Genomic DNA, 27,916 nt, shown 5'->3' on the forward strand with positions numbered 1-27,916 from the left:
GACAATCTTCCTTTAAATGTGGCAATTCTGCTTCTAGGCAAGTCATTACCTTCATAATTGAAACAGATAATGATCTGCATAGTGTGAGTCTGTTAGCACTTTCCATTTGGAAGTATTCTGTCCAAATACTAGCAGCTCTATGCTTTGTGCTTCTATTAATCCATCTATAATTGTTCATTGAGAAGTTTGGAGGACGCAGGGTTTTTTAGATGTTAAGTGGTTTAGTAGAGTTTGAGCCAGTGTTGTTAGGGGGAAGGCGATGCAGGTTGTTGTCTTCCCCCTTTCTGTGTTCAAAAATTAGAGATATTCCTGTGTAATGTTTCAATTCTTTGAGCTTGATTGGGCTTCAAAGAGCTAAATGGGAAGAAAATGCAGTGCAATGGGGAGAAAACCTTTGATTTACAGTAGGCAAAAATGTACCAAAATCTCTGTTAACATTAAAGAACCATCCCAGGTTGCCTTTTTTGTCTGAACTTCAAATGAATTGGAGCTAGGCTGGCATTTTATGAAATGATCCTGATTCTGCAGATGAGTGCCTAAGAGCTGATAGAAACAGTTAGAGATCATTGAGCAGAAACACAAACATCCAAAATACTCCACATCTGGGAAGGATCACTCTGGCAATAAGGGTAAATGGAACGTGGTTACTGCTCCTAACGCCAACTCAACACCCAAGAGCAGCAGCTGCCCATCAGGAGAGGGTTTAAGCTGCTATCAGAGTTGTCTTAATAACTCGTTGGCTGCTAATAGTCATTCTGCAGCTTAATAGATCTCAGCACGTACATTCTCACTTAGAGTAGACCCAAGTAGAGACCGTTCAAATTAACACTGCAGCAAGCATCAGAGTAATGGAGATACAGGTGAAATGCAGTGTGTGCATGTTTTGCTTCTGCTTGTAAGTTAATCCTGAGGGGAGACATTTTTCCGCTATACTGTCTCTGGAAATGGGAGAGAAGTTCAGCAATTAAATGCATTAACCCTGTGTTCTGGTAACATTGCCAGCTTTTCTTTTTCTGGTGCATTTTATAGCATCTTGATGAACTCTTACTCCACTGAACATCTTTACAGGTACAGCATGTATTTAAACCAAACTTTTTTTAGTGCAATTTAAAGCAAATATATTTTTAAAGAAAAGACTTAACCAGCTATAACTGAATAAAATGATCAGTGCTATCCGGGTAGCTTTTTTTAAATATTGCTATGGCCTAGTAGTGTCATAGAAATGGCAACTCCTCAGTTAGTGACTTGCAGTAACATGTGCAGATGTAATAAATAACTCTGCAGTCGTCTCTTACAGCTCCATCTCGGTCACCTCATACCAGTTGCTTTACACACGCATGAGAAGCGCAGTGCAGTTGCCCTTCCAGTGCAGCAGCCGGGCCCCTACAGGTGCCATTCGCCAATTTTTGTGCAGTTCTATTGAAATCTCTTTACTTTTTTTCGAGTTTTAGGGAAAATAATTTGGGGCTCCCAGTAAACTAGGTCAGGGTGGCCGGAGAACAGCCCAGCAGTGTTTGCTGCTCCTCGCAGTCCTGCTCGCGGTGCCGGTTGTGCAATTTGCTCTTTGTCCCTGCTGATCTCTAAGCTCCTTAGAGCGGGCTGTGGGGTGGCCTTTCACAGAATCACAGGATGGTTGAGGTTGGAAGGGACCTCCAGAGATCACCCAGTCCAACCCCCTGCTCCAGCAGGGACACCCAGAGCACGTGGCACAGGGTGGCATCCAGGCGGGTTTGGAAGATCTCCAGAGAAGGAGACTCCACAACCTCTCTGGGCAGCCTGTTCCAGGGCTCTGGCACCCTCACAGGAAAGAAGTTCTTCCTCACATGGAGATGGAACTGCCTGTGTTTCAACTTGTACCCATTACCCCTTGTCCTGTCACTGACCACCACCGAGAAGAGTTTGGTCCCAAAGATTGTGCTCTGACTTAGAGGGACAAGCTTTGAGGATCCTTGTTCAGGCTGCTCCTTGCCAAGGAGGGCACCACGGAGGACACCAGGATAGTTTTGTATTTGCTGTGAGCCAGATTTTCTTCCTATGAGCTATTAATTTGGGTAGCTCTTTCAGGAAGTCATCTGTATTAACTTGAGATTATATCACTCGTGTTGAGTGAGATATTTTGGGCTTCTTCCTTATATATGAAGGTAGGTTAGTTTCCTGGAATAGTGACTCAAAGCTAAGTAATTTTAGTATTACTGGAAATAACTACGTCTGCTACTTTCTTTAAGGCCCATAAGCTTTTGTTCTGCATTCCCAGGGGTGAGGGATGGCCCGAGCCGGGAAGCCTCCCGGCTGATCCCATAGCAGCTACAGCCCAGCGGGTTCTGAAAGTCGGTGTTTGGATGGGGAGTTTCTAGAGCTCTAGGTAACCTTAAGAGCGTGACGAAACAGATTAAGTCTCTCCCCTTTTGTGTCAGTAAACATGGCCTAAATATCAAACATATTTTAGCAAGTGTACCCAAGTCTGCCTTCAAAAGAAATGGTTGAGATATCAAGAAAGGCAGTGCCAGGGGATGGTTTTGGTCTTGAACAACCTGATCTAGCTTTGCCATTAACCCTGACTTCCCAGCAGGAATTTGAGCTGCCAGAGAGCCTTTCCAACCTGATTTTTTTTTCCATGGTTCTGTTTTGCTCTGCCAGGATCCTGGAGGTTGTTATGAGTTGAATTTTCACACAAAGAAATAAATTTGGCAACTCCTTCACTCATGATAAAACCCAAGTAAAGGGAAAAATGAATCAGTGGCTGTTCCTATAATGCAGCTCACGTAAAAGCTGCGGAAGTTTTGTCCCTTACGGAGTGTTTCCGTCATGATGAAATGCAATGAGATTTATGGATTGTTACCAGATTTAGTCCAAAATGCTGCACCAAAATCGGAGCTTATTGCAGTCTGTTTGTAACTGCCTGTTTATGCAGCCTCTGGTTTTGAGACCTGCTTGTCCTGCAAGCAGAGGGGTTTCGAGGGTCTCAGCTAAACCTGACGCTCACTGAGCTTAAAGCAAACGGGCTGTGACTCCACTGAGGTCCAAACTCTATTGAAAGCAGTAGCTCCAAGACTTGCTTCTATTCTGAAACTTCACTAAAGAGGAAGGGTCTGCATCAGAAGGCCCCAGGGTCGGATGTTTCAAAGAAAACCTCAAATAATTTTCCATGTAGGACAGAGCCAGCATTCCTAAATCGTGTTCGAGTTCATTGGTAATTTCAGGTCTGTTTGTGTCTGACTTACTTCTCTTTAACCCATTTACTAAAGAAGAATGAAGCATAAAGGTAATAACAGGATGCTAAGATTTTATTAGCCAAATATTCTCATAATGGTGATTTAGTAATGCTGAAAAATCAAAGCATGGGTAATAAGGAAGATGTGAATTTAACATCCAGATTTCCTGCTTCTGGTGCAGGGCAAGACCGCTTTCAACGTCACTCGCTGTCCAGTTAGTATATTGAGCATTAATATATTTCTATTCGGTGATTATTGAAATACTGCTAAACCCAATTTCTCCTATTCTGTGAGCCCAAGTCCATCTGACCATTCCTGACCTGTCATCTGCTCTGGCAGCAAACTCTGGGTGGGGGCACAATGTCCTTTTGAGCAGTGACAGACTTGATTCATCCTGCTGCTTTTGAAGTCTGGGTGCTTCTCCTTCCCATCCACCTTGCCTGTTCTTCCAAAAAATGGACGGAGCCCCAGAGCAAACACAAAATTTGGCTCTAGCAGAGAAACAGGAACCTCCTTTTCCAGGTCTTCAAAGGGAAGAAGGAAAGAAAACTGGCTTTTTTTTTTTTTCTTTTTTTTCTTTTCCAAGCTCTGCTCCTTCTTTTGGCAGCCTCCAATACAGCTGAGCAGGACACAAGGGGTAAGAGAAGGGGCCAGGTCTTCAGCTCTGTGGTGCTTTGGGCCCCCCCTGCACGTGGGGGAAATGAGTCCAGGTGAAGAGACCTGAGAACAATAATAATTTAGAGGGAAAACAAGACAATTATATTTACGAGCACACCCATTCATCAAAAATCTTTTGTTTTAACAAAAGATGCTTAAACATAGTTGTATGCTTAGAACTGCAATTTTGTGCCCATTTGGAACTACCAGTCCTCAAAGCACCTTTTGATAGGGCCTGATCTGTGTACTATGATTTTGGTTCAACTTTATTTCAGGGTATTTTATGGCTTGAAGAGAGTATAAAATTTGCACAACATAAAACACAGATGCTTAGGCTAGTCTAGGTTTTCTGGATGCTCTGAATGTGGAAACTTTACAGCACCAAAGTTACTAACCAGGATTCAGAAAACGGGCAGGGCACCTTAGAGTTCCAGTAGTACAGAAAGACAACTGAGAAATACAACTGGAGTATATTTATACACAGGTAAATTGATAACCATTAATTAAAATCCAGTGTTGCTGTTCACATATATGCATAAAATGAAATGGATGTAAAGGGATGCGAGCAGATGGCCTGACATTCTGCAGCACAAAACCTCCAGTTTTTCCCTTGTAGCAGCAGCCGTGTATCTACACCGAGTCTGCAAGCATTTCTAATTCCTGCTGTTTCCTGCCATCCTCATTGAGGCACAGTGTGTTTGTGGGCTGTGTCATGAAATACTGACTGTCTTTGGCACCAAGGGCTCCGGTCCCCTCGCAGGGCTGGTGTCACTTCGCTTAACGCTCCCCTGCCGAATAAAAGCCACTGTGTGTCCAGGTCACAGGCCCCACAGGACCCGAGCTGGCACTCTGTGGCATGGGAGATACTTGAATTTAAACTTGCCAGGGTGTAAGTTAGTGCTTGCTGCAGCATTTTCCTTATATCAGCATGCAGAAATGCAGTGAGGTGTTTATTCTGCAGGGCTGGTTTGTGGGGGACAACTGAAGGCCAAGATCAGTCTCCTGGAGTTATCTGTGCTGCCCGTGCAGCCTGGAGCAGGAGTCTGGGCTTCGGATGCTCCCTGGCTCTCTGCTGGGCAGGGAAATGTCCTTCCCTACCCCTAAGAGCTCATGCAAGAAAGCAAGAAACTGTCTTCTGCAAAGCAGCAGAAGGAAACCTTTCTGTGAAAGAGCGTTGTATCTAGAACAGAAAAAAACGCATTTTAGTTATTCATTGTGATTCCATTTCATGCTCCTGTTTTTCTTTAATGTGATTAGGAGAGAGAAAGGGAGCAGACAGCAGCGGAGCTGAGCTTAGTCGTGGCGAGCAGAGCAGCGAGGGAGGTTGAGAGGAGGTGTTTGGAGGAGAAGGAAGCGCCCGAACGCGACAAGAAATAAGTGGCTCCCGAGACAGAAAGAGCCTTTGTGGGTTGGTGGAGACGTGAAGGGCGTAAGGAGACTAGAACCTCGTCTGGAAGATCTCCCATGTTGAGAAATTAGAAGAATTCTTGTGTGATATGGCCAGCAATGCGCAGAAAGGACTTGATTTCACAAGTGAGAGAAACAATCCTGGACACATCTCCGCTTTTGACTCATTACCTCGTCTTGCTGACTTAGTCTCCCAGCCTCATGTGTCTAATGAACTTTTCATGACTTCCTAACCTATAATGTGCGTTTTCTGTGCGTATTTCTGTGTGTTTTCACAAGTTCCGGTTCTCTTTTCCAGACGTGGTTAAGTAATTGTAGTGGGTGAAATGTATTTGAGTTCCTCAGCTGCAGAGCAAGGTTAAATATAACAGGGGTTATTGGCAGGGAGGGAGGTTGGGGAGCGAGTTCAGAGACTTGATTCATTTTGCACATTCAGTTTAAGGGATTTATAATTATGTACATCCGTAATTACTCCCTTCTTGCCCAATACAGGTTTGGGCTAATTATTTTTTCATTGAATGGAAGGAGGGTTAATTCTTCTTTTCTCCTCTCTGCTGGCAAGGTGCTATGCTGGTACAGGCAGTATAGGCCCAGCTTTTCCTTGTCTAAAGCCTCGTTTTTGTCATGACTCACTTTTAAACCACAAAACTCAGGATTTTTTACTGTTTTCTGGTTAAGGGAGACACCTAATGCAAAATGTGCTTTTGGAAACACCACTGCTAGTTTTTGTTTTACCGGCAGCATCTTGCCCTGGTCCTTTGGAACAGGATTTTACTGCCTTATCCTCCACCAGCCCCACGTTGTGGCCCGGCTCCTTGGGGTGAGAGCAGTCGGTGCCAGCTCAGACCCGCGCAGCCAGGCCTGGCCCTGCTCCCTGCCTCCACGTCGCAGGGTGACGCTGTCCTAAGGGCACACGGGGGGTAAAGCCCACGTTCTGTAGCTCACGATGGTTCACGTTGCTCAGTTGCAGCATTCTGCTAGTTACATTTCATTTTCCTAAATGTATTAAAATTAAAGTTCCTTGCTTTGCAACCCTACAGCCAATGTTTTTGATGTTTTGTGTCCCACAAAGAGTTGGAGTGTAATATTGCCTGGTGCTGACACACAGGTAAAAGCAACCCGGGAGCATGGAAGCCAGTCCCACAGCTGAAGCTGCAGCCGGCCAGCGGCCCAGCATTTCCTGACACAAATACATAGTCCAGTTGAGCTAGACACGCCAGCGTGTTCAGACAAATTTGATGTGTAGGCACCAATGTAAAGTCTGTGTGGTGGAAGAGTTTATGTAGCCCAGCTGATTCTTTATGATTGTAAATATTGGCTAATTTATACTTCGGTTTCCACCACTAAAATTTAATCTACATCCTAGAATTCAATTGAACACGACCCAGGTTGAGGGTTCTGCTGAGGTTAGTGCCACTAGATGAGCATTGCTTCTGCATTTCCCTGCTTTTCATATCATGTTTCTGCAAATGGCCATGAGGGCTCAATGCATGTTTTTGTTCTTGCAAAATACGAGTGTCATTTTTCCTGGATAGAAGTGTTTTCAATATACAAGAGATTTCTAGAGATTTTAGTAGAGCCGTTGTCTCTAAAATGTTGTACCGAACAACTCTCCGACTCCAGAAAGCTCTTTCTAGCCTTCTAAAATACTTCTGGGCATTAACAAAACTTGCAAAAAACCAAAAGCTGTCTGAAATAACTTGCATTTCTAGCAATGCGCAGGATGCCTGTGCTCCTCGGGCAGTTGAGCCTCCCTCGTGGGCGAGGAAGGCGGCTGGGTTGGAAGCGATGCTGGAGGCAGCGGGTGCTGTTCTGGTGCAGCTGCTGCCCTTGGGCGGGCGCAGAGGCTCTAGGGCTCAGAGCTGAAGAGAAGCAGGAACCCGTGAGGAGGAGGAGGCCGCAGCTGCTGAACCGTGAGGATGAGGAGGCCGCAGCTGCCGAGGGTCCCGTCCGTCGCCGGCCGCGTGGCGCTAACCCGTCTCTCTTGTGCTTCCTTGTCGCAGGAGGCGCTGACCCGCAGCCGACGACGTTCCCGTAGGTCCCGCGCCTGCCGTTGTGGATAGCGGAGTCCTCCAGCAATGGACACATCTCAGCATGTCAGTGTAGAGCGATCGGAACCGACACCTGGGCCGGGCTGGGGCCGCGCGGCGCCGACGGCCGCCTCTTCCCCCCTCCAACACCCCCACGGCGCGGACCACGTGGGAGCTCCCCGGCCAAAACCAACCTCAAACCCATCCGCATTTTGTGACGGGACCTACGTGCGGGCTCGTCTCCTGGCGAGGCAGGAGGGCCGCGGGCGACACGGGGATTGACCAGCGAAGCCCAGGACGGACTCGGAAGGAGGACGGATGACGCTGGGGCGGGAGGGCGCGGGGGAAACCCGCGTCCTGAGCGCGGCGCGAGTTGAGTTACGTCCTCCCCGCTCGAGCAGCCCCTCGCAAGGGCCTTCGTTGGGGCTCCACATCTGCGGCGGGAAAGCCTAGAGCAAACAGTAAAATCCAGCAGAAAACCCTGACGCGTAGGACGGCAAAACTACGACGTTACCAAACATCAGATTCTCCTCAGAGAGAGAGCTTTTGGCTAAGGAATACGTATATATATATATATAATTATTTTTTTTTGCTATAAGATAAGCAGGAAAGAGGGGTTGGGGTGGGGAGGGGTGAAAAACCTCAGAGCCAAGGAGGTAAAATGTCTACCGAGGTGTAAAACCAACCGTGACGGTGATGAGCGCGGGGGGGTGACCCGAACTGCCTAGAGCAGCCTGACACCAGCCGAGGAGCAGGGCTAAAACGGAGCCCCCGGGAGCGCCCTGGGGGACGGCGGGGAGCGGAGCCCAGCGTCCTGCCCGTCCTCATGGGCTGATAAAGCCTCTGTGTCTATTGAAACAAACAAAACGTTTTAAAGCAAGATTTAAATAAGTCTGGAAACGAGTAGAATTTCTATATTTTTTTCCAAGTAGAAATGAGGTTTCTTGGTCTGTTTCTGACAATCTGTTATTTATTAGCATAGGTTTTTGTTTGCTTTCATGTAGAGGTAGTTCATTCAGTTAAGGAGCTCATCTGTATGTTACTAATTCTTTCTCCTTTTTTTTTTCTAGCTCTTTTAAAATTCTTTTTACCACTGGTTTTGGTTTCTGCATGTAGGAAGAGACGTGTAAAATTGTAACGTTTCGTACAGAAAAGCCGCCCGATCTTCACCAGCTTCAGAAATCTGACCTTTGCCGATGCTGCAATAAAGTGTTGTCATTCAGCCCCGCGTCCGGCTCCGTGACTGCTCCGGGAGCAGCTCCCGTCTCCCCCGTCCCCGCAGGGCTGCGTTTCCCTGGATTCCTGTGGAATTTGCGTTGCTGTTTGTAAGGAAGCGGCTGCGCAGGCGCCAACACCCCATCTTAAAGCAGGACTGAAGGGCCCTGCGCAGTCCTGGCCGTGCTGGGACCGTCCCCAGGGGCTCGTGGGACACAGGGTCTCCCGTTCCAGGTCTCCCTTTCGCATCTCCCGCATAAAGCAGGAACAGGCCCTGGAGCTGCTCCCTGCTCCGTTGTCTGATTTGGGGCTGCTGCATTAAATGGCGGTTCTGACCGAGCTCCCTCCACTACGTGCTCTGCAGCAATAAGACTTTATCCATGGGTACAATTGAATTTCTAGTTTTTCCTAATGGAAAGCTGCTACTTCCATGATTGCAAATTAGGCATCTAATTGCCATCCAAATTAAAGGGGCTTCCTTTTCTCCGCGTGCTGCTCACACTCGAAGCATTCAATTCAATTCATCCAAATGCAGTAACTGCACAGAAATGGAACCCCCCAGTAAGCGGTAGCTCTGGGGGGTTTGTGTCAGGATAACGCAGTAGTTGAGGCTGGGTTTGGACCTATGGAAATGCGTTTGCAGGGCTGTTCTGCAGAAGAGAGGCTTATTTTTTTTTTTCCTTGGGGATTTTTTTCCCTTGGGGATTATTTTCCTTCCCCCTGCAGCCTTCTGGGCTCCCCTGTACAGAGGCTCTTGTCACCCCTCGGAGGCACTTCCAGGCGAATAGGAAACTGTTTGGGAAGGAATCAAACAAGGGAGTAAATGTCAACACGTTCGTGTGTGTTGTTGGGGCCGGGACCTTGGCTTTTATGGGATTGGGAGGTGAAACACGCAGTGTTTGTGATCCTGGTGCGAAGAGCAAGCCCTGGTTTGTTGGAGAGGCCCCTTTCTTCCTGCTCGCCATTAACTGAACCCAAGCAGAGGTACAGTAAAAAAAAACGTTTGAGACACTTTAAAAAAGAATGAGGGTGAAAAACCCCCAGCGGTTGGTCCTGGGGCTTGGTGCAGGGGTCGGTACCGCCCGGAATGGGAGCGCAGGGTCCCTGCGGAGCGGGGGCTCCCCGGGACGGCGTCCGGCCAAGCTGGTCGTCCTCCTGCTCCCACCAGCAGCCAGTTTTATCGTGATTATTTGTACATATAAATGGTTATCACGTATGCACACGTGTAATATATCTAATCGCATGCACGTATATATAATAATACCTTTGTATTGCCCTTAAGCTAATGACGAGGGAGGCTGCTGCTCTCCTGGGACGTAGCTGCCCGCCCCAAGCTGCGCCCGGCCTCTCCGTTGGGTAATCGGATAAGTGGCCATCGGACAGGAACCGCAGGAAGCCGCCCCTGGGCGGGATGGGGACAGATCTCACTAACAGGGTGGGATGGGAATGGATCCCACGGGATGGGGATGGATCCCACGGGATGGGGATGGATCCCACGGGATGGGGATGGAGCCCACCTAACAGGACGGGATGGGGATGAATCCCATGGGGAGGGATGGAGCCCACGTAACGGAGTGGGATCAGGATGGATCCCACCTAACGGGGCGGGATGGGGATGGATCCCACGTAATAGGGGCGGGATGGGGATGGATCCCGCGGGATGGGGAGGGATCCCATGGGATGGGGAATGGAGCCCACCTAACAGGGCGGGATGGGGATGGATCCCATGGGGCGGGATGGAGCCCACGTAACGGAGTGGGATCAGGATGGATCCCACCTAACGGGGCGGGATGGATCCCACGTAATAGGGGCGGGATGGGGAGGGATCCCGCGGGATGGGGATGGATCCCGCTGCCAGGAGGGACCGGCAAGGTCCTCGGCTCTCGCCTCCCGGCTTCCTCCGCAGCCGGATGCGGGAGGAGGCTCCTTCCCCTGCAGCCCCACGGGCCTGGGAGGGCTGTTCCGGTCCTGGCTGGGAATTCGGCTGCTCCAGGAAGACGCCAGATCCCGGTCCCTCCTGCATCAGCCCTGCTGCTCCGGGGGGACGGCGCTTGGGGAGCTCCCCCTTCCGCAGCAACGTCGCTGTCGGGGTCGATCATTCACACGGCTCCTCCCGCCCCTGCCCTATCCGATTCCCTGTTTATTGGCACTGGGATTTTGCCTTCCGTAAAATTGAGCCGTCCTTTGGTTTCTGCCAAGGCAGTTCCCCGGCGCACGTGGTGCAGAGCCCCGAGGTTTATTACAGGCTGTAGGAAACGCTTTGCTGCGCACGCAGTGCCCATTTCCTGGCCCGAGTGCACTAGAAAACTCGTGTCATAAATAAAGATGAAACCTGATCGGGCAGCCTAAATCCATTTAGGAAGGCAGGAAATGTTCCACGGTAATGAAGTGGGTTTGTGCCACCAGATCGTAAGACCCTGCTGCTCTCCTGCCCTGGCTGTGCCGAGCGGAGATGGCAACGCGTTGGCGAGTGCTTCCCGCGGAGGTTGATCCATGAGGGCTCCCTCCCGCCAGGGCTTGTGCGGCTGCTCCTTGGGAGCAGCGATAAAACTCGGAGAGCAGCTCAAGGCGCCTCAGGGCAGCTCCTGGTGCTCAGACCAGCCGCCTTCCTGGTGCTGGAATCCCTGAACTTGGTGATTCAGCAAATGCGCAAGTTCAAGCGCTACCAGCATGCGCAGGGCTTTGTATTGCGTGGAAAAACGATACGGACGCAGGGATGCGAGGGTTTGCTCCGGGACACGAACATGTTTCCCTGTCCCTGAGCTGCAGCCTCATCTGACAGTTGGCAGCGCAGCCCAGGGGCCCCCACTGCTGCTCCAGCACCTCCTGCCTTGGGAGGGTTGGTTGGAGGGGCAGCGGGATCTGAGGAGGGAAAAGGCCCAGGGAGGGCGAGTGGACCAGGAGCAACTGCCCGGGAAGGGCTCCCCGTGTGCGGCCTCCTGCGCCGGGAAGGGGGAGGTTTCCACAGCTGGAGGGAGCCTGAACCCCAATCCAAAGGGAGGCTGAACCCGCTCCCCGGGCCCCTTGCTCCAGGGGAGGCCGCACGGAGGCTCCGGCCCCGCTCCGGCCGCGGTGCCGCGCGCGGATGGGAGCCCCGGGAGGCTCCACGTGTCGGTGTCGCCGCGCTGCGAGCGGCCTCCTGCTCGCGGGGATCCCTCCCGTGCCCGGGGCCCAGGCCCTGCTCCGGGTGGTTCCAGTCTTTCCATTGCAGCCTTCTCTGCTGCCAACACGGGCCGCAGGAGCAGGGGCGTCTTTAGGGACTATTTAACACTTCTCTCCTCCAAGGGAGGATGTGGGGACCACAATTCCTGCAGCCCCCTGCTAAAGGGAGGATTATTCCATATTCCTGTTCTCTCTTGCCCCCCCGGGCAGGATGACTCCTTGGCTCCCAGCTCCACTATTGCAAAGATGACAGTTATTAGATTCGCATTAACTACTCAAACCAATCCCATCTCTCCTCTCTTTCCAAGGAAGCTGCGTGCCAGCAACTGCCGGCAATGGACAAAAACCCACTTTCCATCTGCTACCGTTTCCATCGGGTTCATCCCAGTTTAATTAGATGATTTATCAAATTTGTGCAAGACAGTGACACACAACACCATGGTGGCGGGCGAGGGAGTCACAGCAACAACATATACACACAAAATAAGATACACAAAACAGAACTAAATATATATATATAGGTTATTAGCAGCTATACTCTTGACTTCATAGAGGAAATGGCTTTACTTACTACAGTGTCAGGCACAGTGAGGGCTTTGCTAGTGGAAGGGCAGCAGTGAGATCCTCGCGGCGGCTCCTCCTGCAGGAATGGATCTATCCCGGGCAGCCCAACCTCTCCCTGCCCGCACGGGGAGGATGGAGGAAGCCCATGGGGCTCGCTCGGCCTCTGGCCCCTCCGTATAGAAGCTGGGGAGCATCTAAAGGGGTGTTTCAGCAGGGGTTGTGTCCCAAGGGCTTGGCCAGGCTAAACGTGGTCACATTTTCACTCGTGGGAGGAACACGGGCCCTTTCCCCGTGAGAAAGCCCCGAACGGAACCGAGGCAGGTGCCGTAACAACGCGATTAAAAATACAAGCAGCAGGCAGATAATTAGCAAAAGAAGAAGAAATACTTCAGCGTTGGCAGCAGGTTGACAGCCCGGGAGGATTTTCCTCCACGGCCGCTTCCCGCGGAGGCGCAGGCCGGCCGCGCATGGGCTGGTTCTGCCCGGCCGCTCCCCGCCGCTTTTCCAGCACTTACTACTCAGGGAGCCAGGGAAAATCCCAGGAAGGGGGTGCCGGAGGCCTTGGAAGGTGCGGGAACAAGTGAGGGGTTTTTTTTCCCTTCAGCAGCGAGTTTGAGTGCTCTCCAGCATGCAGGGGGAAGGGGGATTTTGAGGGGGCTGATTTTGGCATTTTGTCTTTAAAATGGCTACTTGTGAGGTGTGGGGGTGAAGGATAAGAGAGTTTTCTTTGGGAAGAACAGCTTTGCCACATCCAAAAAAAAAAAAATAATACCAACCAACATGTCAATAGCTTTGGTGGGGGGAAGGAGACTGTCTTTAAAAGCACATGCACTGCACGAAGGCAAGAAGTGCCAACCTGCGCCGCTCGGGAGCTGTTTGCTCGGCAACCCCTCTCACCCCCGAGGATTTGGGGCAGCTCTGTCTGCGCTGACAAGGGCAGAGCCAAATAAAGTCGTCTCTGCAATAGGGCTGCAGGGGCGGCCAGGCTGCAGGGAGGATGGCGAGACAGTTGTTGGAAGTCACAGGGCTCAACACTGCTCGGGGTGGCACGGCCCTTTCTTGAGGGGTAACGGTCTCTTCCTGCAAACCCGGGGGAAGGCCAAGCTTTGACGCACGTCTCACATTCGGTACCAGAGCTGCACTTGTTCCTACGGCTCCTCCGCTCGCGGCATCGTCGCCGGCGCAGAGCCGCGGCGGCTCCGGATTGTCGGAGACGGTCAGAGAGAAACGGCCTCTGTGGAGGCTTCAGCGAAGCTGGGCAGGGAGCAAGGAAAGGGAAGATCCGCCACAGGCAGGGAAGGGAGCGGAGCCGGATAACACGGACAAGACAAACGGCCGCAGAAGCTGGTCACGCTGGGCAAAGCCTCCAGTCTTGATGCATCTCGAGCTCCCACGAACAGACACCCACGGGGGTGCCGGACAGACGAGCTCTCGTTTTTGGCTTGAGAGAACGGAGCAAAAGGAAGATTCCCCTCCGACCGGCTATGTACAACAATACTGCACTGTACCCTTCACTGACAGGTGCCCTCTGCTACCGTCCAGCATCGCTTAGATGAAGTTCTTTGCAGTCCCAAGGAAGGAGGAGCGAGCGCGGCGGCGGGAGGAGGGCCAAGAGCCACCCCGGCGCCCGCCCCACGCGCGGCCTTGGCTGCGGGTTCAGCACTAGCTCTCAGGCCACAGTGTCTGGTAGCTCCCCAGCTGCCCGGAGCAGAGGACTCCCCCTTCTTCCAGTCCCTTCACTCCCAATCCTGTCGGGATTGGGCTAGCCCAATCCCAGCTACGACTTGCCCCCCGCTGCTGCAGGATTCCCGCGGGGATTACGCCGTCTCCTTCAGCAGTCCCAGCTTCCGGAGCGCCTCCCTTCTGGCCTCCTCCGTGGAGCCACGTCCAGAAAACCTCACCGTGACCCCCTGGGGCCGGAATCCCGAGGGCCGAGGCAGCGAGCCCGCCCTCCTCCGCATATCCAGGGCTAGAGCAGGCTGCTTGTGATCAGGAAAATCCTTCGCCGTGTTTTGCTGAGCGACCTTGTTGGTGGCAAGAGACACCTCTGGTTGGATTGCTACAGTTTTGCCCAGAGGAAGGAAAGGGCTGGGCTCGCTCCTTAAGATCTCATGGATGTTCTGGTATCCGTTGGGAAGAGCGTCTGCCTGCTGGGCTTGCCCATCGTCCGGCTGCCGAGGCCCCGGCGCGCGCTCCGCGCGGCCCTGCGCCGGCCTCCCTTTGGCGAGGCCGAGCTTGGCCAGGGCCTCGAACCGCGTCTGCTCCGAGGAGAGGTCCCTGAGCGAGGAGCTCCTGCTGCGCCCCAGCGCGTCGCTCCGGGGCAGCCTCTCCTCCGGCTCGGCCGCCGGGAAGGCTCCGCCGTGGATGTTGGCCAGCACCTGCGCCCTGCGCTCCTGCACGTTCACGGCCGCCCTGGAGATGGTCTCGCTGAACTCCCTGCCGCCCGCGTTGGTGATGTTGATGTTGCTGGGGAAGCGGGGCAGCCGGGCCGCGGGCGCGGGAGGGTGTCTGCACGCGGGCGCCGCGCAGTCCCCGTTGGGCACCGGGGTTTTCTTCCGTTCGGGATTGCCCTCCTTGGGGGCGCCGGGGAAGCGCGTCCTGCCGTCCCCCTGCTGCTGCTCGGACATCTGCTGGGCCACGATGAGCGGAGTGGGGACGGAGCGGAGCAGCCTGGGGTGCTGCACGGCCGGCAGGGGAGGAGGAGGAGGAGGAGGAAGCATCTCCCGTGCCAGTGGTGCTGGTTCAGCAGGCACCGCTGCCTTAGGGCTATCGGATCTCCAGGCAGAGTCCAACACTTAGGAAAAACAAAACACAACAGCAATAATCTCATTAAGTCCTCACACCGGAGGGAACATAAAGCTTTCTTTCACTAGGATTAGCAACCACCTGTACTCTCCTCCCCCAGACTTGCTGCTCAAAAATTGCCCACAGTGTCAGAAAAAAATATCTCAGAGGAGAGGCTACAGTTCAGGTAACCCAGGTCTGCAAGGCACTTGCTGGAAGTCCTCCTTTTTTTTTGCCATTAATCCACACTTTGCTTGTTGGCATCTCTGTGTTTCAATGGCTTCTTCACCTACAGCATTTCTTGCGTTCTCGTGGTGTTTACAGCAGCCAGGAGGTGCTGCGTCACCCAACAGTGTGCACCAATGCAAACAAACCCTCCCGAAGTGGAGACTCAACCCACAGTGAGGAGAAAAACACCCCATGTGCCCCTTGTCACACAATTTTTATGTCTTGGATAGGACCACATGCCTTTAAGCCCCCCACAACATATCACTACAAACAATTAACTATCTTAAAGCGCTTAGAGATTTCCTAAGGGGTCCTTAAGGAAAAAGCAGAGCATTAACACATAGATAAAAACCAATCTGCCTTGCTGTGATGACTCTGTGTAATACTCAGTTTTGTTGCAACTTAGTCACTGGGTAGAGATGGAGGTGGCAGCCCAGCAGTTTAACCACGTGCAAGAAGGACTGTGCAGTACAGAGGAGCAGGAAGCAACTCAGCAACCCCTCAACACCAGTGCTGGGTTAACCACACTCCTTAGGGCTCCTGGCATGCAGCAGAGTCAGAGCAGCAAAGCAGGAAAGAGCCACAGAATTTCTTTAGCTGGTTCTGATGAGAACTTGGAGATGCCAGGGCTAAGTCACAGGAAAGGGAAGTGAAGGGGTGCCACTACCTGGTTCTGCATCTCTCGTGGGAGGCTCTTCGTGGTCGCTGCCGTCGGGCGTGGACTGCACCAGGTCAATGATATCCTCAGTCTCGGAGTGGCTGGAGACGTTTTCTTCTGTTGACCTTGGAGACTGGGAGTGGAGGCCGCTGTCAGGCAGGGCTGGTTCCTCCAAGGCATCATCTAAGGCATCGATGGTTTCCTCAAAGAACATGAGAACATCCTTCTCTTCGTGAGTTAAGTACTTGAGCCCCTCATCATCCTAGTGGGAAGGCGGAAGGAGAGAGGAGGAAGGAAGAAAAGGAAGAAATACCCATATAAATTACAATATTAAGGACAATAAAGGGTAAGTACAGCTATAAAAAACATAGCCTCCTCTCTACAAAAAGAGGAAGGATGCAACAAGCACCAGCAGCATCAGAAGCATCTCGTGCTTCCTGCTCCTTTCCCACACGGAGGGCCACTGCAGGTCAGCAGAAGTCAATTCACAGCGTGTTACTTTTGGCTGAAGAACAATGATAGATATTTTATTCTTTACAGAATTTATTCTTTTTCGTTCAGACGACAAGTGTCCATTTGTATATTTTTCTTACAGAAAGATGTGTAGACAATAAATACAAAGATGTATTTCCTAGCAGCAGAGTGCCTCGGGCTATTTTCTCCAGCAGGAAACCATCCCATAGAGTGCAGAAATGACAAATCACTACTTGGATCATCCAGTCTTCATGTTCTACGAGTCACTGCTCTCAATTAGCTTGATTAACCTAATATTGCTATGGGAGACTAAGCTGCAGTGAGCAAACTGCCCCACCACCTACACCCTGGGAAACACTCACTTTTCCAGAAGTTTGGAGATGACAAAGAACGATTAGGAAAGGCCCTACATTAAGACAATGGCTACAGGAAAGACTTTTTCCCAGGAAAGCTATGTAAGCTCCGGAGCTCAAGTGTTGTTGAAAAGCAAGTGAGTTTTCCCCTTTTCCGCGTTGCATTTCTCTCCCAGCGTGCACGAATTGGGAACGTTGCCATCGCGGGGTTAATAACAGGACACCGGCAAAGCAATAGCAGACAGAGTCCGTTCCCATCTCCACTTTCAGCTTCTCCAGGGATATAATGTTAAGCGTGGAGGTAACAAGGCTTTTCCATGGAGGATCGGGTATTAAGGGCAGCAGATATCTAAGAGGTAAAGGCTTCCTTGCTAGGGCAGCAACTTGCTTCAAACCCCTGAGCCTGTTCAAATCATCCTACATGAGAAGGACAAAAGTTTGTACAACTCTATCTGTTAAGTAAAACCTCTAAATCCCTGCTGAAAACTAAGTTTTACCTCCATCCCAACACTAAAAACAGGAACAATGTCCCTCTGTAGAACAGTAATGTCCGTAGATTAAGAACTATGAAGTGCTTCATTGTACCAAGTGGCAATTAAGCACTTAAAACACTGCGGATGGGAAAGCAAACGCTTTTGGGCACTTAACTGCCTTCTGCATGTGGTCAGCAGAACACTTTCCCTGTAAATAGAAGGAAAAAAAATGCAGATCTCGCAGCCCTTTAACAGTGTTTGGTTCTCAGCCATTCCAGGACAGCTGTGCTCACATGTGGCTGCAATCAGAGTCACAGAATGGCTGAGGTTGGAAGGGACCTCTAGAGATCACCCAGTCCAACCCCCTGCTCCAGCAGGGACACCCAGAGCACGGGGCACAGGGTGGCATCCAGGCGGGTTTGGAAGATCTCCAGAGAAGGAGACTCCACAACCTCTCTGGGCAGCCTGTGCCAGGGCTCTGGCACCCTCACAGGAAAGAAGTTCTTCCTCACATGGAGATGGAACTGCCTGTGTTTCAACTTGTACCCATTACCCCCTGTCCTGTCACTGGCCACCACCGAGAAGAGTTTGGCCCCATCCTCCCTACATTCTCCCCACATATTGATGAGATCTCCTCTCAGCTTTCTTTACTCCAGGCTAAACAGGCCCAGCTCGCTTAGTCTTTCCTCAATGACAAATGCTCCAGTCCCTTCACCACCTTCGTGGCTTTCTGCTGGACCCTCTCTAGAGATTCAATGTCCTGCATCTAGCTGTGGGTGCTCGTAACTCCATTTTAACATCCAAACTGCACTGTCAGAACTTACTGCAACTTACTCCAGCTTGAGGGAAACCGCTGCAAAACCTTTCAGCTGGATGTCACGAGAAGTTGGTTATTTAAAGCACTCACTTCAAAGGCTGACGTATTCTGCAGCTCGCACCCACCACATGGCAGAGTTCACTTTTCAAAGCCCAAGGAAAGTTTTACAGCTGCTGCCCTTGAAAAAGCCAAAACGCAGACAAGCCTTCTTTTCTTTCCCTCATGGATGTTGCAATCTCCTTCCTTCTCCACCCAAATACTCATAGGGCTGCTATGCCTCACCAGAGAGAATGGCAGGAAAAGAGTCTTTGTTGGGTCGGTCAAAACTTGAGGCCAACAGGGTGCGAAGAGGCTCTGGCTGCGGCTGGGCTCATTTCGACAGCCAGATTTTCAGGCAAAAAAAAAAAAAAAAAAAAAAAAAAAGAAATGGGGGCAGTAAGAGGTCTGTGGTGGCGGCATTTCTGAGCACAGTGCAGGTATTTCACGGCTCCCACACTGGCTTAATATCCTTTGGGCAAGAGCTGGGCAAAAGCAGCATGCGGACTGCAGCAAAGGCCTTTGGAAGCCCTTTGCAGGACTCGGCTGGCCACCCTCCCCAAGCCTGCAATGGGAGCAGCTTCCCACTCTGTGGAGGACCTGGAAGGAATTCCCAGCCCTTTATCCTCGGGTCTGTGGGAAGGGGCTTTCCTAGGTTGGAAAGGCCAACCTCATGGCAGACCCAGACCAACGGCCCCACATCTCCTCAGACACCAAAGAGAGCAGCCCTCCGCACGTGACCTCCCACCCAGCTCGAAATCACGTCACCACAGGCAGGTTTCACTCATAGAGATGGGAAATAGTTCCACTTTAGACACCCTGAAGGTAAACCTGCCCCTATTCAGGTCTGCCAAACCTAGGGAACGCAGAGAAATACAGCAAGCAGTGACAGGTATTCACAAGGTCTGAGAACAGGGGGTTATTATTAAAAGTCCTCTCCTATAACTGAAATCATAGCAGGAGCCTTCGGAAAGATGGAATGAATTTTATTATGGTAAGTGGTGCCAGTTATAACAAAGGTTAACGAGCCCTTGCCTCCCATCCACCACATCACACACATGTAACGCGACCCAATTTAAAATTAAAAGCCAGTGTCATCAGACAGACAAAGTTTGGAACTTGAAAAGCGTCTTAGCTGAGGATCAAAAACGCTGCTTGGACACCAGAAATTTGGGACACAAACAGCTGCAATAGCCGAGTGTGCTCTGCTGGTATTAATATTTTAGAGCTCTCTGCAGCCAAACGTTTCCTGCCCGGGCCTAACAGGAAAGAGCCTGCACTGTGACGGAGTTTGCCACGAAGAGAGCCCATTTCATAGAAAATATTCCCTTTCTACCTGGCCTTCAGAGGCAGTGACTACCCAAGGGCCACAGAAAGCTGTACAACACCAATTCTCACACCAGGGTATGTCACAAAACCTAACGTTTCTGCCATGTTTCAGTTCCCATCCAGAGCTGCCTCTGACACCTCTCCAGGGGAAGGGAATCCAGGAGCTCCTGGAGCTGCCTCCTGATCACAGTTGATTAATTTGAAGTTAGTTTACACCCAAATTGCTTTCTAATGAAGCTGGCTGCACCTACCAGCCCTTGAAGAGGAGGGATGGAGCAGAATGAGAGGTTGTGCTCTAGAGCCTGGAACAACTCCGTGCACATCCAGACCCAGAATCCCATGGATAGCAAACAGAACGGCGGGAGAAACCCCAAGACATCTGAAGGGGTTAATTTAAAAAAAAAAAAAAAGCCTGAAAACTGCCAGAGAATCAATGATTACATTTCAATTAGCAAAATACCCCCAGAACACTGGATTCAACTGATTCAATCATTTCAGAATGCCAAAGATTTCCTAGGCACCGTGCCACGGGTGAGCGGGGAATGACTGGAGGCTTTGTAGGAAATGTGAAGGGAGCAAACTGTTCCAGTAGGTAGGATGAGACGGATGGAGCAGCACTCAGATTCCAGCCTGCTAACAACACAGGAGAAAGTTCTACTTGGGGGGAAAAAAAAATACAGAACACAAAAAACCTGCATGCAGGAACAGTATCAGAACAGGTACAAAAGCTTCAGAGCAAGGAAAAAGGAAAAGTGCTCCTGATTGTATTTAGAGAAAAGGGAAGCAGAGTGCATTGTACAGCTGCCCTCCTTCAGCTGGAAGCCAGTGAATGAGGGCTGAGGACGAGGGTTACAGGATCACACCAAAAGTCCAATTAACTCGTGGTGGTTCTGCCGAGAGCCGCCAGCGATGGATGCATGGGGTGGTGAAAGAGGTGGATGCACTCGAATCCCGGCCCCCATCTGCCCGTTCCCAGCATCCCGGGGGTTAAGGACAGCCCGGTTGCATCCACACCTGTGTATTTAGCAGTCCATGATGAGCTTCTCTAGCACCGAGTTGTCTTGTTGTTCCGGCACATTGAAGTGGCTCCTGCCTTTAATCGGACGCGTGTTTGACATCGCTTCCTTTGCAACCCTCTCTGGTGATTTCTGATAATACCATTTCATTTGGCACAGAGGTCTGTAATACTGAGCGCCGTTTTCCTTCAGTTTAAGACCATAATTGTACCTGTGCGCTTCACAGTAGCTGGCAGTTATGACCTGTTTACTACATACTTTGCTGAAACAAAATTACCAAAAAATATTTCCCGACTAAGCTACCATTAAAGTCATAAAGGACTGGTTAGGGACTAAATGCTGCTTGTTCTCTTTAAAAAGAAATCTAAAGCAACATGTATACTCTGAAGATCTTTCTGGTTATCAAACGCTTGGCTGAACTGCTTGCATTTTTTTCTTCATTTTCAATTTCTGTTTTGAGAAAATACTGAGGAAAATTTGGAAGGGCTTCCAGATGAAAGCTACTAACATGGTTTCTGTAAAGCTAATTTCTCCCAAAAGAATTACTGACTTGAGCGATAGGTATAAGCAGCAACTGTGATATATACCTTGGTTTAAACCTTTACAACACGATCCCAAACAACACACTCACTGACAGATAAAGAAACTGAGATAGATTAAGTTACTAGAAAATGGCTGCATAAATTGGGGGAAGAAAAGGAGGAAGAAATTGTAGTTTTTAAGGAGCAGCACTATGCGTCCAAAATTGGATAATGAAACAAGAACAGTCCCGAGGAGATTCAGCCCTGCTCTGGCACTACTTGATGTGTCACCAACAGAGGCAGGGAATTCATTTCATACCTGCTCATGTCCTTATGCTGCAAGAACTGGATAGGACAGAATATTTTTTTCTGAGCCACATCAATGTGCTGGAAGTCCCAAAGATGAAACTCAACTGAAAAGCCACAAGGATGAAAATGCAGAGTGAGGGACAGTTACCCAAGCAGTAATTAAGGCACAGGATCTGCAGTCAGTCTAAAATCTGCTCTGAAGAGGGGCAGGGAAATCGGTGCTGTTGAGCTTTGCAAATGTCATTCTGGGATATATTAACTAGGGTGATGAAACAGCAGTACATCCTCACCTAGAGCAGAGTTCAGATGCAGTCGCTGAACTTCGAAAGGAGGCAGATGAGCTTTGCAGGAAACTTAAAATGGGGTATGTTACATGGAAAAAAGCAGGGAAATGTGGCTAGCAGGCAGCCAGAACCTTGTATGTATTTTAAGGTGTGGAAAGCTGATCACCAGTTTCATTATAACAAGTCTTCTCCATGGCCACTGGAGGGGAGACAAGTAGAAGTCTCCCTTGGAGAAGGGCAAGAACAGGGATGGCTGCTCTGGAAGTTCAGGAACGCTGACTAGGGATGGTTAACGACAGAGCTGCCTTCCTGCTAGGACCTGCTTTGGAGCAAGAATGATGCCATTTATAGTTCCTAAAAGCAGCACAGAGCCATGCAACACCTGTAGCAACATTTGGAGCAGCCCATTTTACAGGCAGGCATGGTTCCCTGCTCTTCAGCCCAGGTCCGTTGTTTGGGGTCACAGCAAGTGCTCCTCAAGCTCATCTCCCTCTCCACTTCTTGCCCTGCTGATAGGGTGAGTGACTCAGTTACAGCTCCAATGTCCACATCTTCAAAGTCGTATTAATATCAGTTTAAAAAGGATGAAGTGTCCATGCTTTCCCCATGGCCTGTAAGGAATGTCTGCCCAAAGACAGTCAGAAAAATTCTTCTCATTTTTGTGCATCTTTATTTGGCAAAGTATGTGGACAAGGTGAAAGAGGCTACAGTGAAGTAAAACCTGCAGAATATCAGTAGCAAGGGGAAAAAACAAAATCCCTTACAGAGGCTGAGACAAAGACATAGTAACAAAATACACTTAAACCAACTTAAATGCAACATATATATGCAAATATATGTTGCATTTCCTTTATCTGTAAGCCTCCAAAAAGGATAGAGATCATAGCAACTAATTTCTAGTTTTTAATGGGCATTGTAACTGCAAAATGACCCCAAGTTAAATGGCCGAGCAGTAGGGAAGAGTATGCCAAACCAGATCAAACCACTCAGACACTTTTCATATTTAACCAATCTGTACTATAAAAGGTAGTGGAGAAAATCCCTTTCCAGTAACTGAGTATCATGCCTTGCTAGAGCTACAAAGGCAGCTGGTTTGAAGACAAACAGTTTGACAGTCAGAGTCTTGATCACCCCAAAAAACACCCCCAAAGAGTGGTGACTAGCAGTGACAGTAACTGAGCATCCATCTGAACACGAGACAAAAATAATAATCCTGGAATCATAGAATGCTTAAGGTTGGAAGGGACCTCTAGAGATCATCTAGTCCAACCCCCCTGCACACACAGGGTCACCCAGAGCACGTGGCACAGGACTGCGTCCAAGCGGGTTTGGAAGATCTCCAGAGAAGGAGACTCCACAACCTCTCTGGGCAGCCTGTTCCAGGGCTCTGTCACCCTCACTGTTAAGAAATTGTTCCTTAAGTTCCTGTGGAACTTTTGGTGCTTCAGTTTCTGGCCCTTTCCTCTAGTTCTGTCAGTGGCCACCAATGAAAAGAGGCCAACACCATCCTCCTCACTGCCTCCCTTGAGGTACTTAGAGACACTGATCAGATCCCTCTCAGCCTTCTCTTCTCCAGGCTGAACAGGCCCAGCTCCCTCAGCCTCTCCTCATAGGGCAGATGTTCCAGGCCTCTGATCATCCTTGTGGCCCTGCGCTGGACTCTCTCCAGCAGCTCCACATCCCTCTTGTACTGTGGGGCCCAGAACTGGACACAATACTCCAGATGTGGCCTCACCAGGGCTGAGTAGAGGGGCAGGATCACCTCCCTCGACCTGCTGGAGATGCTCTTCTTAATGCACCCCAGGATCCCATTGGCCTTCTTGGCCACGAGGGCACACTGCTGCCTCATGGTCAGCTTGTCATCCACCATGACACCCAGGTCCCTCTCTGCAGAGCTGCTCTCCAGAAGGTCGGTCCCCAGCCTGTACTGGTGTCTGGGGTTATTCCTCCCCAGGTGCAGGACCTTGCACTTGGCCTTGTTGAATTGCATGAGGTTTTCCATCACCCAGTTGTCCAGTCTGTCCAGGTCCCTCTGGATGGCAGCGCAGCCCTCTGGGGTATCGGCTACTCCTCCCAGTTTGGTATCATCAGCAAACTTGCTGAGGGAGCACTCTGTGCCTTCATCCAGGTCATTGATGAATAAATTGAACAGGACTGGACCAAGGACTGACCCCTGGGGGACCCCACTAGCTCCAGGCCTCCAACCTGACTCTGCACCGCTGATCACCACCCTCTGAGCTCTGCCATCCAGCCAGTTCCTAATCCACCTCACTGTGCACTCATCTATCCCACAATAAATAATAAAAAATAAATAATAAAAAGTACAGCAGTTTGTTAGCAGTAACAAGCAGTTCACCAACACTCAGAAGAGATGTCCACATAGCTGAGGTAAGGACTAAAGTTTTATCAGCAGATATAACTCATATAACTGCTTATTGATGCAGTTCTGAGCCAGCACAGCTCACCTGAGGTCCACCCAGCACTTTCTGGCATGACCTCAGCAGGTGACAGTATTTTCTTAGCATGTTATTCACACCTAGAAACTGCAGCAGTTACTCCCCGCCCAGCAGAGATAGGCAGAGTAGTTGCAGGAGGGAAGCACTGGAAACCAAGGCCTGGCTTTAAGAAATGACCCTTGTGAGTACTGGGTCTGTGGAACAAGATAAACGGCTCCAAAAAAGCTAAAACCTGGTTTTATCTCCATGTTATATGTCCTCACCTGGGTTCTGCTGGCAGAAGTCAGAATTCCCAAGCAGAGTGGAACAAGTTTGTTTACATTCCCACTCGGATAGTGCAACTCGGACAGATTCCACGTATGGAGAAAGCACATTTCCCTCACACCTTTGCCAAGAATACGTTTAGACACCAGCTCTATTGGAAAAAAAAAACAGGCCAGTTGTCTGTACAAGTTTGTGTTCTCAAAGATCTTCTATGATCAGAAGTTACATAAAAAAAAAAAGGGGCGGGGGGGAAGAAAACCTAAGTGATGGCAGGAGACAAGACCATCAGTGTGAGCATCCTTCCCATCTCAGTGTAGGATCTTATTTGCTCTCGTCTTCAGACACTGCGATAAATTTAGCAGCATAAATGCAGACGTGAACATCTATCATTTATATGGAAAAATTCTACTGCAAACAAGATAGGACACTGCCACCTTGTTTGCGCTTCAAAAATAGTATTTTGCTTCAAGGACTGCAATTGTTCTCAAAGATTAACTCAAAGCACCATCATGTAGAAGATGGAGCTGAGAAATCTGGGAAAACAGAAAAAAAAAAAAAACAAAAACAAATTGACAACAACTGATTAGTCAAAAGCCAAGTGGATTTAATTCTGTTTTTAAGTCTATTTCAGCACACAAGAATTCCTGCCTGCCTCCTGATCATTCCTGACCTGGTAACCAGTCCCACAGCACACAGTGCCAGTGCAGACTTGCAGCAGGCAAGGAACAGCCAAACCAGCTCTAAGTTACTGGCGTGGGCTAGAGCCAGGCTAATTATTTGTCTCCGTTATCACTTCCCCAGGTTTGAATTCCACAGAGATAACACATACGTTTCATTTGGTGACTAATGCAGGTTGACACTCCGAGAAACCCAAGAGCTCCCTTTTTTTGTAATCAAATAAAGAGAGAGCTGCAGCAAACCATAAAAACCACTGCTGCACTCTTCCCCTTTGCAAGGCCATAACTAGAACTCAAAATAAACCTTGAAATTCCTTGTTGTGTCTCAGATGAACAGATCCACAAAAGCAATAAATGAAGAGACAGATAAATCTGTAGCTGTTTCTGTTTCAAGCCTAAGAAAAATCTGGCTTACTTATAAGAAAGGAAGTGATTTTTTTTCCCCAATAGCGCTAACAAGAAATTATTTTTCCATCCCAACTTACCTTCTTACATCAGAACTTGTGCACCTTTTGCACCTTTTTAACAGAACTACTGAAGTAAGAAGTTAATATCTCTTAGAATACATTCCAGCAATCAGGGTTTTGATTTTTTCCCCCTCTTTTACCAGTTCCCTGATCTGCTCAGTGGAATGCAAAACAAAATCCTGCTTTTAATACACAGTTGCACAAGGATATTTATATATTCATAAGGATATTTATGTATATTATGTCTTTATATATATAAAGAATACAACTCCATCCTGTGGATTTCTAAAGCCTGTTTCAGTGCTGAACAGACACAAGGTATCAGCCAGCAGAACAAAACAGTTTTCTGAAGACTAAAGTCTTGACCACCTCTCACTTTACCTTTTTGTGTCTATTTATTCAGCCACAACTGGCAAAACTTCTTTTGCATCACGTTCATAACTCAAAGCTGCAATTACAGCTTTAGTGAGGAAAGAATGTCAGGAGTGGCATTTCTTTGTTGAAAGCACTGAGAAAACAGGTTGAAATACGTGCAATGGATTCCCTTTCTGAAGCCACTGAAACCTAGGTGAGCAGGGCACTCCCTCCCCTCGTCAACAAGCAAAAAGGAGCCCCCACTGCCCAATCTGTTACTCCACACTTGCTAGTCTTGTGCTTTATCAGCCCTGCCACCCGTTACGCTGCTCGAAGAGCCTCTGCTGATCTCATAGCACCAGAATTTGCCTTTTCAGCCCATGCTTCCCTCTCTGCATGCACAAACACATGCAAGACACTGCAGGACTACAGACTTCGGGAGCTGCTTTAGCTAATGCACAAGTCTCAAGGGAATGGCCCGAAACCGCAGCCAACTTTTACTCCATCTATAAATTACTCCATTACAGATTAGGAGATGTTTCTAATTCAAGCTGATGCATCATCACATGCATAACCACATGGTGAGACCCAGTTAGCTTAAGGTAACTCGTGTCACCTCCGAAGGCACTGGTTTATACAACGCCTACTCTTTGAGTAGCAGTCCAACACCTGCTACCATCACTAATAAAACCCTCTGGAAACATGACTGGCTACTAGCTCGAGACACTGGAAGATTAAAATCAATGTACTGCATAAAATTAACTTGCAATGCTTTAATAAAGAAGTGTAGCTCCCACTGCAATTCTAAAATTCAGTTTCCTCATAATAAATAACATACTGTGATTACTCAAGACAAAAATGATATAGCTAGCTTTGTCTTCCAGCCCCAAGCCTTCCCAACTTGTTCCTAGGGTAGATCAGAAACAGGTAAGGAACTCCATTTTGTAATAGTTTTGTGTTTTAAGTAGCAATACAAACAGAAGAATACAGCAAAATAGTAATAAAAATATTACGACTTATAAACAACCAAGAATGAACACCTTAAGAATTACCTCCAGTTCCCAAGGAGTTTAAGAAACATGAAACTCTTAAGCATTTCTCAGGTAGGCAGATAAACACATATATTAACCTGTCTGCTTATTTTCAGCACTTATGCTTTTGCAGCAACAAAGCACTTGACTAGAAGAAACCTAGGAGGGACAGTAGAGAGGAAAAATATGAAAACAATATAATTCCGTGCTTTATGCAAGACAAATGCAGTTTCCCACTCAGGATAAGCATGTTGACTGCAGTGCTGTTTCCTCAGTTACAAGCAGGTGCTTTCCAAACAGCTGTGATAATCAGAAAACACACGAGCAGCCATTCCTGCTTTCTAGGCTTGGTCTGTCACAAAGCAAAACACAAATTCATCGTCTGAATCATCCTGCTAATCGTAAAAATGCAGCAGCGCATCCTACTCCCTCAATTACTCACATGCCATTTAAGTGGCCACACACTCATATTCACTAACGTGAAGACAACTTTGTTTATGGTGATATACTCGTTACTCACCTAATTATATGAAGGTGGAATAAGCTGAGACCTTTGTTCACAAAAGTCAACAAGAAGCTTAAGCAAGAAACAACACAAAGAACCAAGCACTATCCTCAGATCATTTTACAGGCAGAAATGCTCACTGAGCTCTATGGCACATACTGGCAGCAGTGCCAGTGCAACACGTGTCCCTTAATGCCATGGAAAAGCAGTATCTGGATAGAAACACTCCCCAGGCTACAGTCAGACCAGACTAACAAGTCTTTGCACCGGATCCCAGCAGTTATTTCTGGCCTTCCAGTGAATTAGCAACCAACATGTCAACCATTCATGACTAGAATTGTGAAAGATCAACGCTTAAGAATTAAAAATACAGTGGTGCAAACCAAGCTACTGATGTAACTTGTTTCATTAAGCATAAGGCTCATTAAACGCTTACCGAGGCAGCATTTCTGCACCTGGCTTGGGTGCTGCGATTCTCTGCACCGTCACCCATCTCCACGTGATTCAGGGTGACTTCAGATGCCATTTCGGAAAGGTCCGACAGGAGATTCCTGGGCATCACAACCTCCTGGACTGACTGATCCCCAGGCAGCGCAGAACGTCCTCAGCGTGTCACGTAGGGCTGGACGTTGT

General features: G+C 49.2%; 1 protein-coding gene across 1 annotated transcript; it reads right to left on the reverse strand.

Moving 5' to 3' along the window:
• Positions 1 to 14,048: 14,048 nt before the first annotated feature.
• On the reverse strand, positions 14,049 to 27,916 carry PROSER2 (proline and serine rich 2). The gene is made up of 3 exons (XM_088526308.1): positions 27,720 to 27,916; positions 15,927 to 16,179; positions 14,049 to 15,041 (listed from the first exon to the last, which is right to left on the reverse strand). The coding sequence occupies exons 1-3, from the start codon at positions 27,840 to 27,842 to the stop codon at positions 14,065 to 14,067; spliced, it is 1,353 nt and encodes a 450-aa protein (XP_088382434.1). The 5' UTR covers positions 27,843 to 27,916; the 3' UTR covers positions 14,049 to 14,064.

The sequence above is a fragment of the Tinamus guttatus genome, unplaced genomic scaffold, assembly GCF_059628265.1.
Source record: "Tinamus guttatus ecotype Peru unplaced genomic scaffold, ASM5962826v1 Tinamus_guttatus_pri_ptg000245l, whole genome shotgun sequence".
Lineage (NCBI taxonomy): Eukaryota > Metazoa > Chordata > Aves > Tinamiformes > Tinamidae > Tinamus > Tinamus guttatus.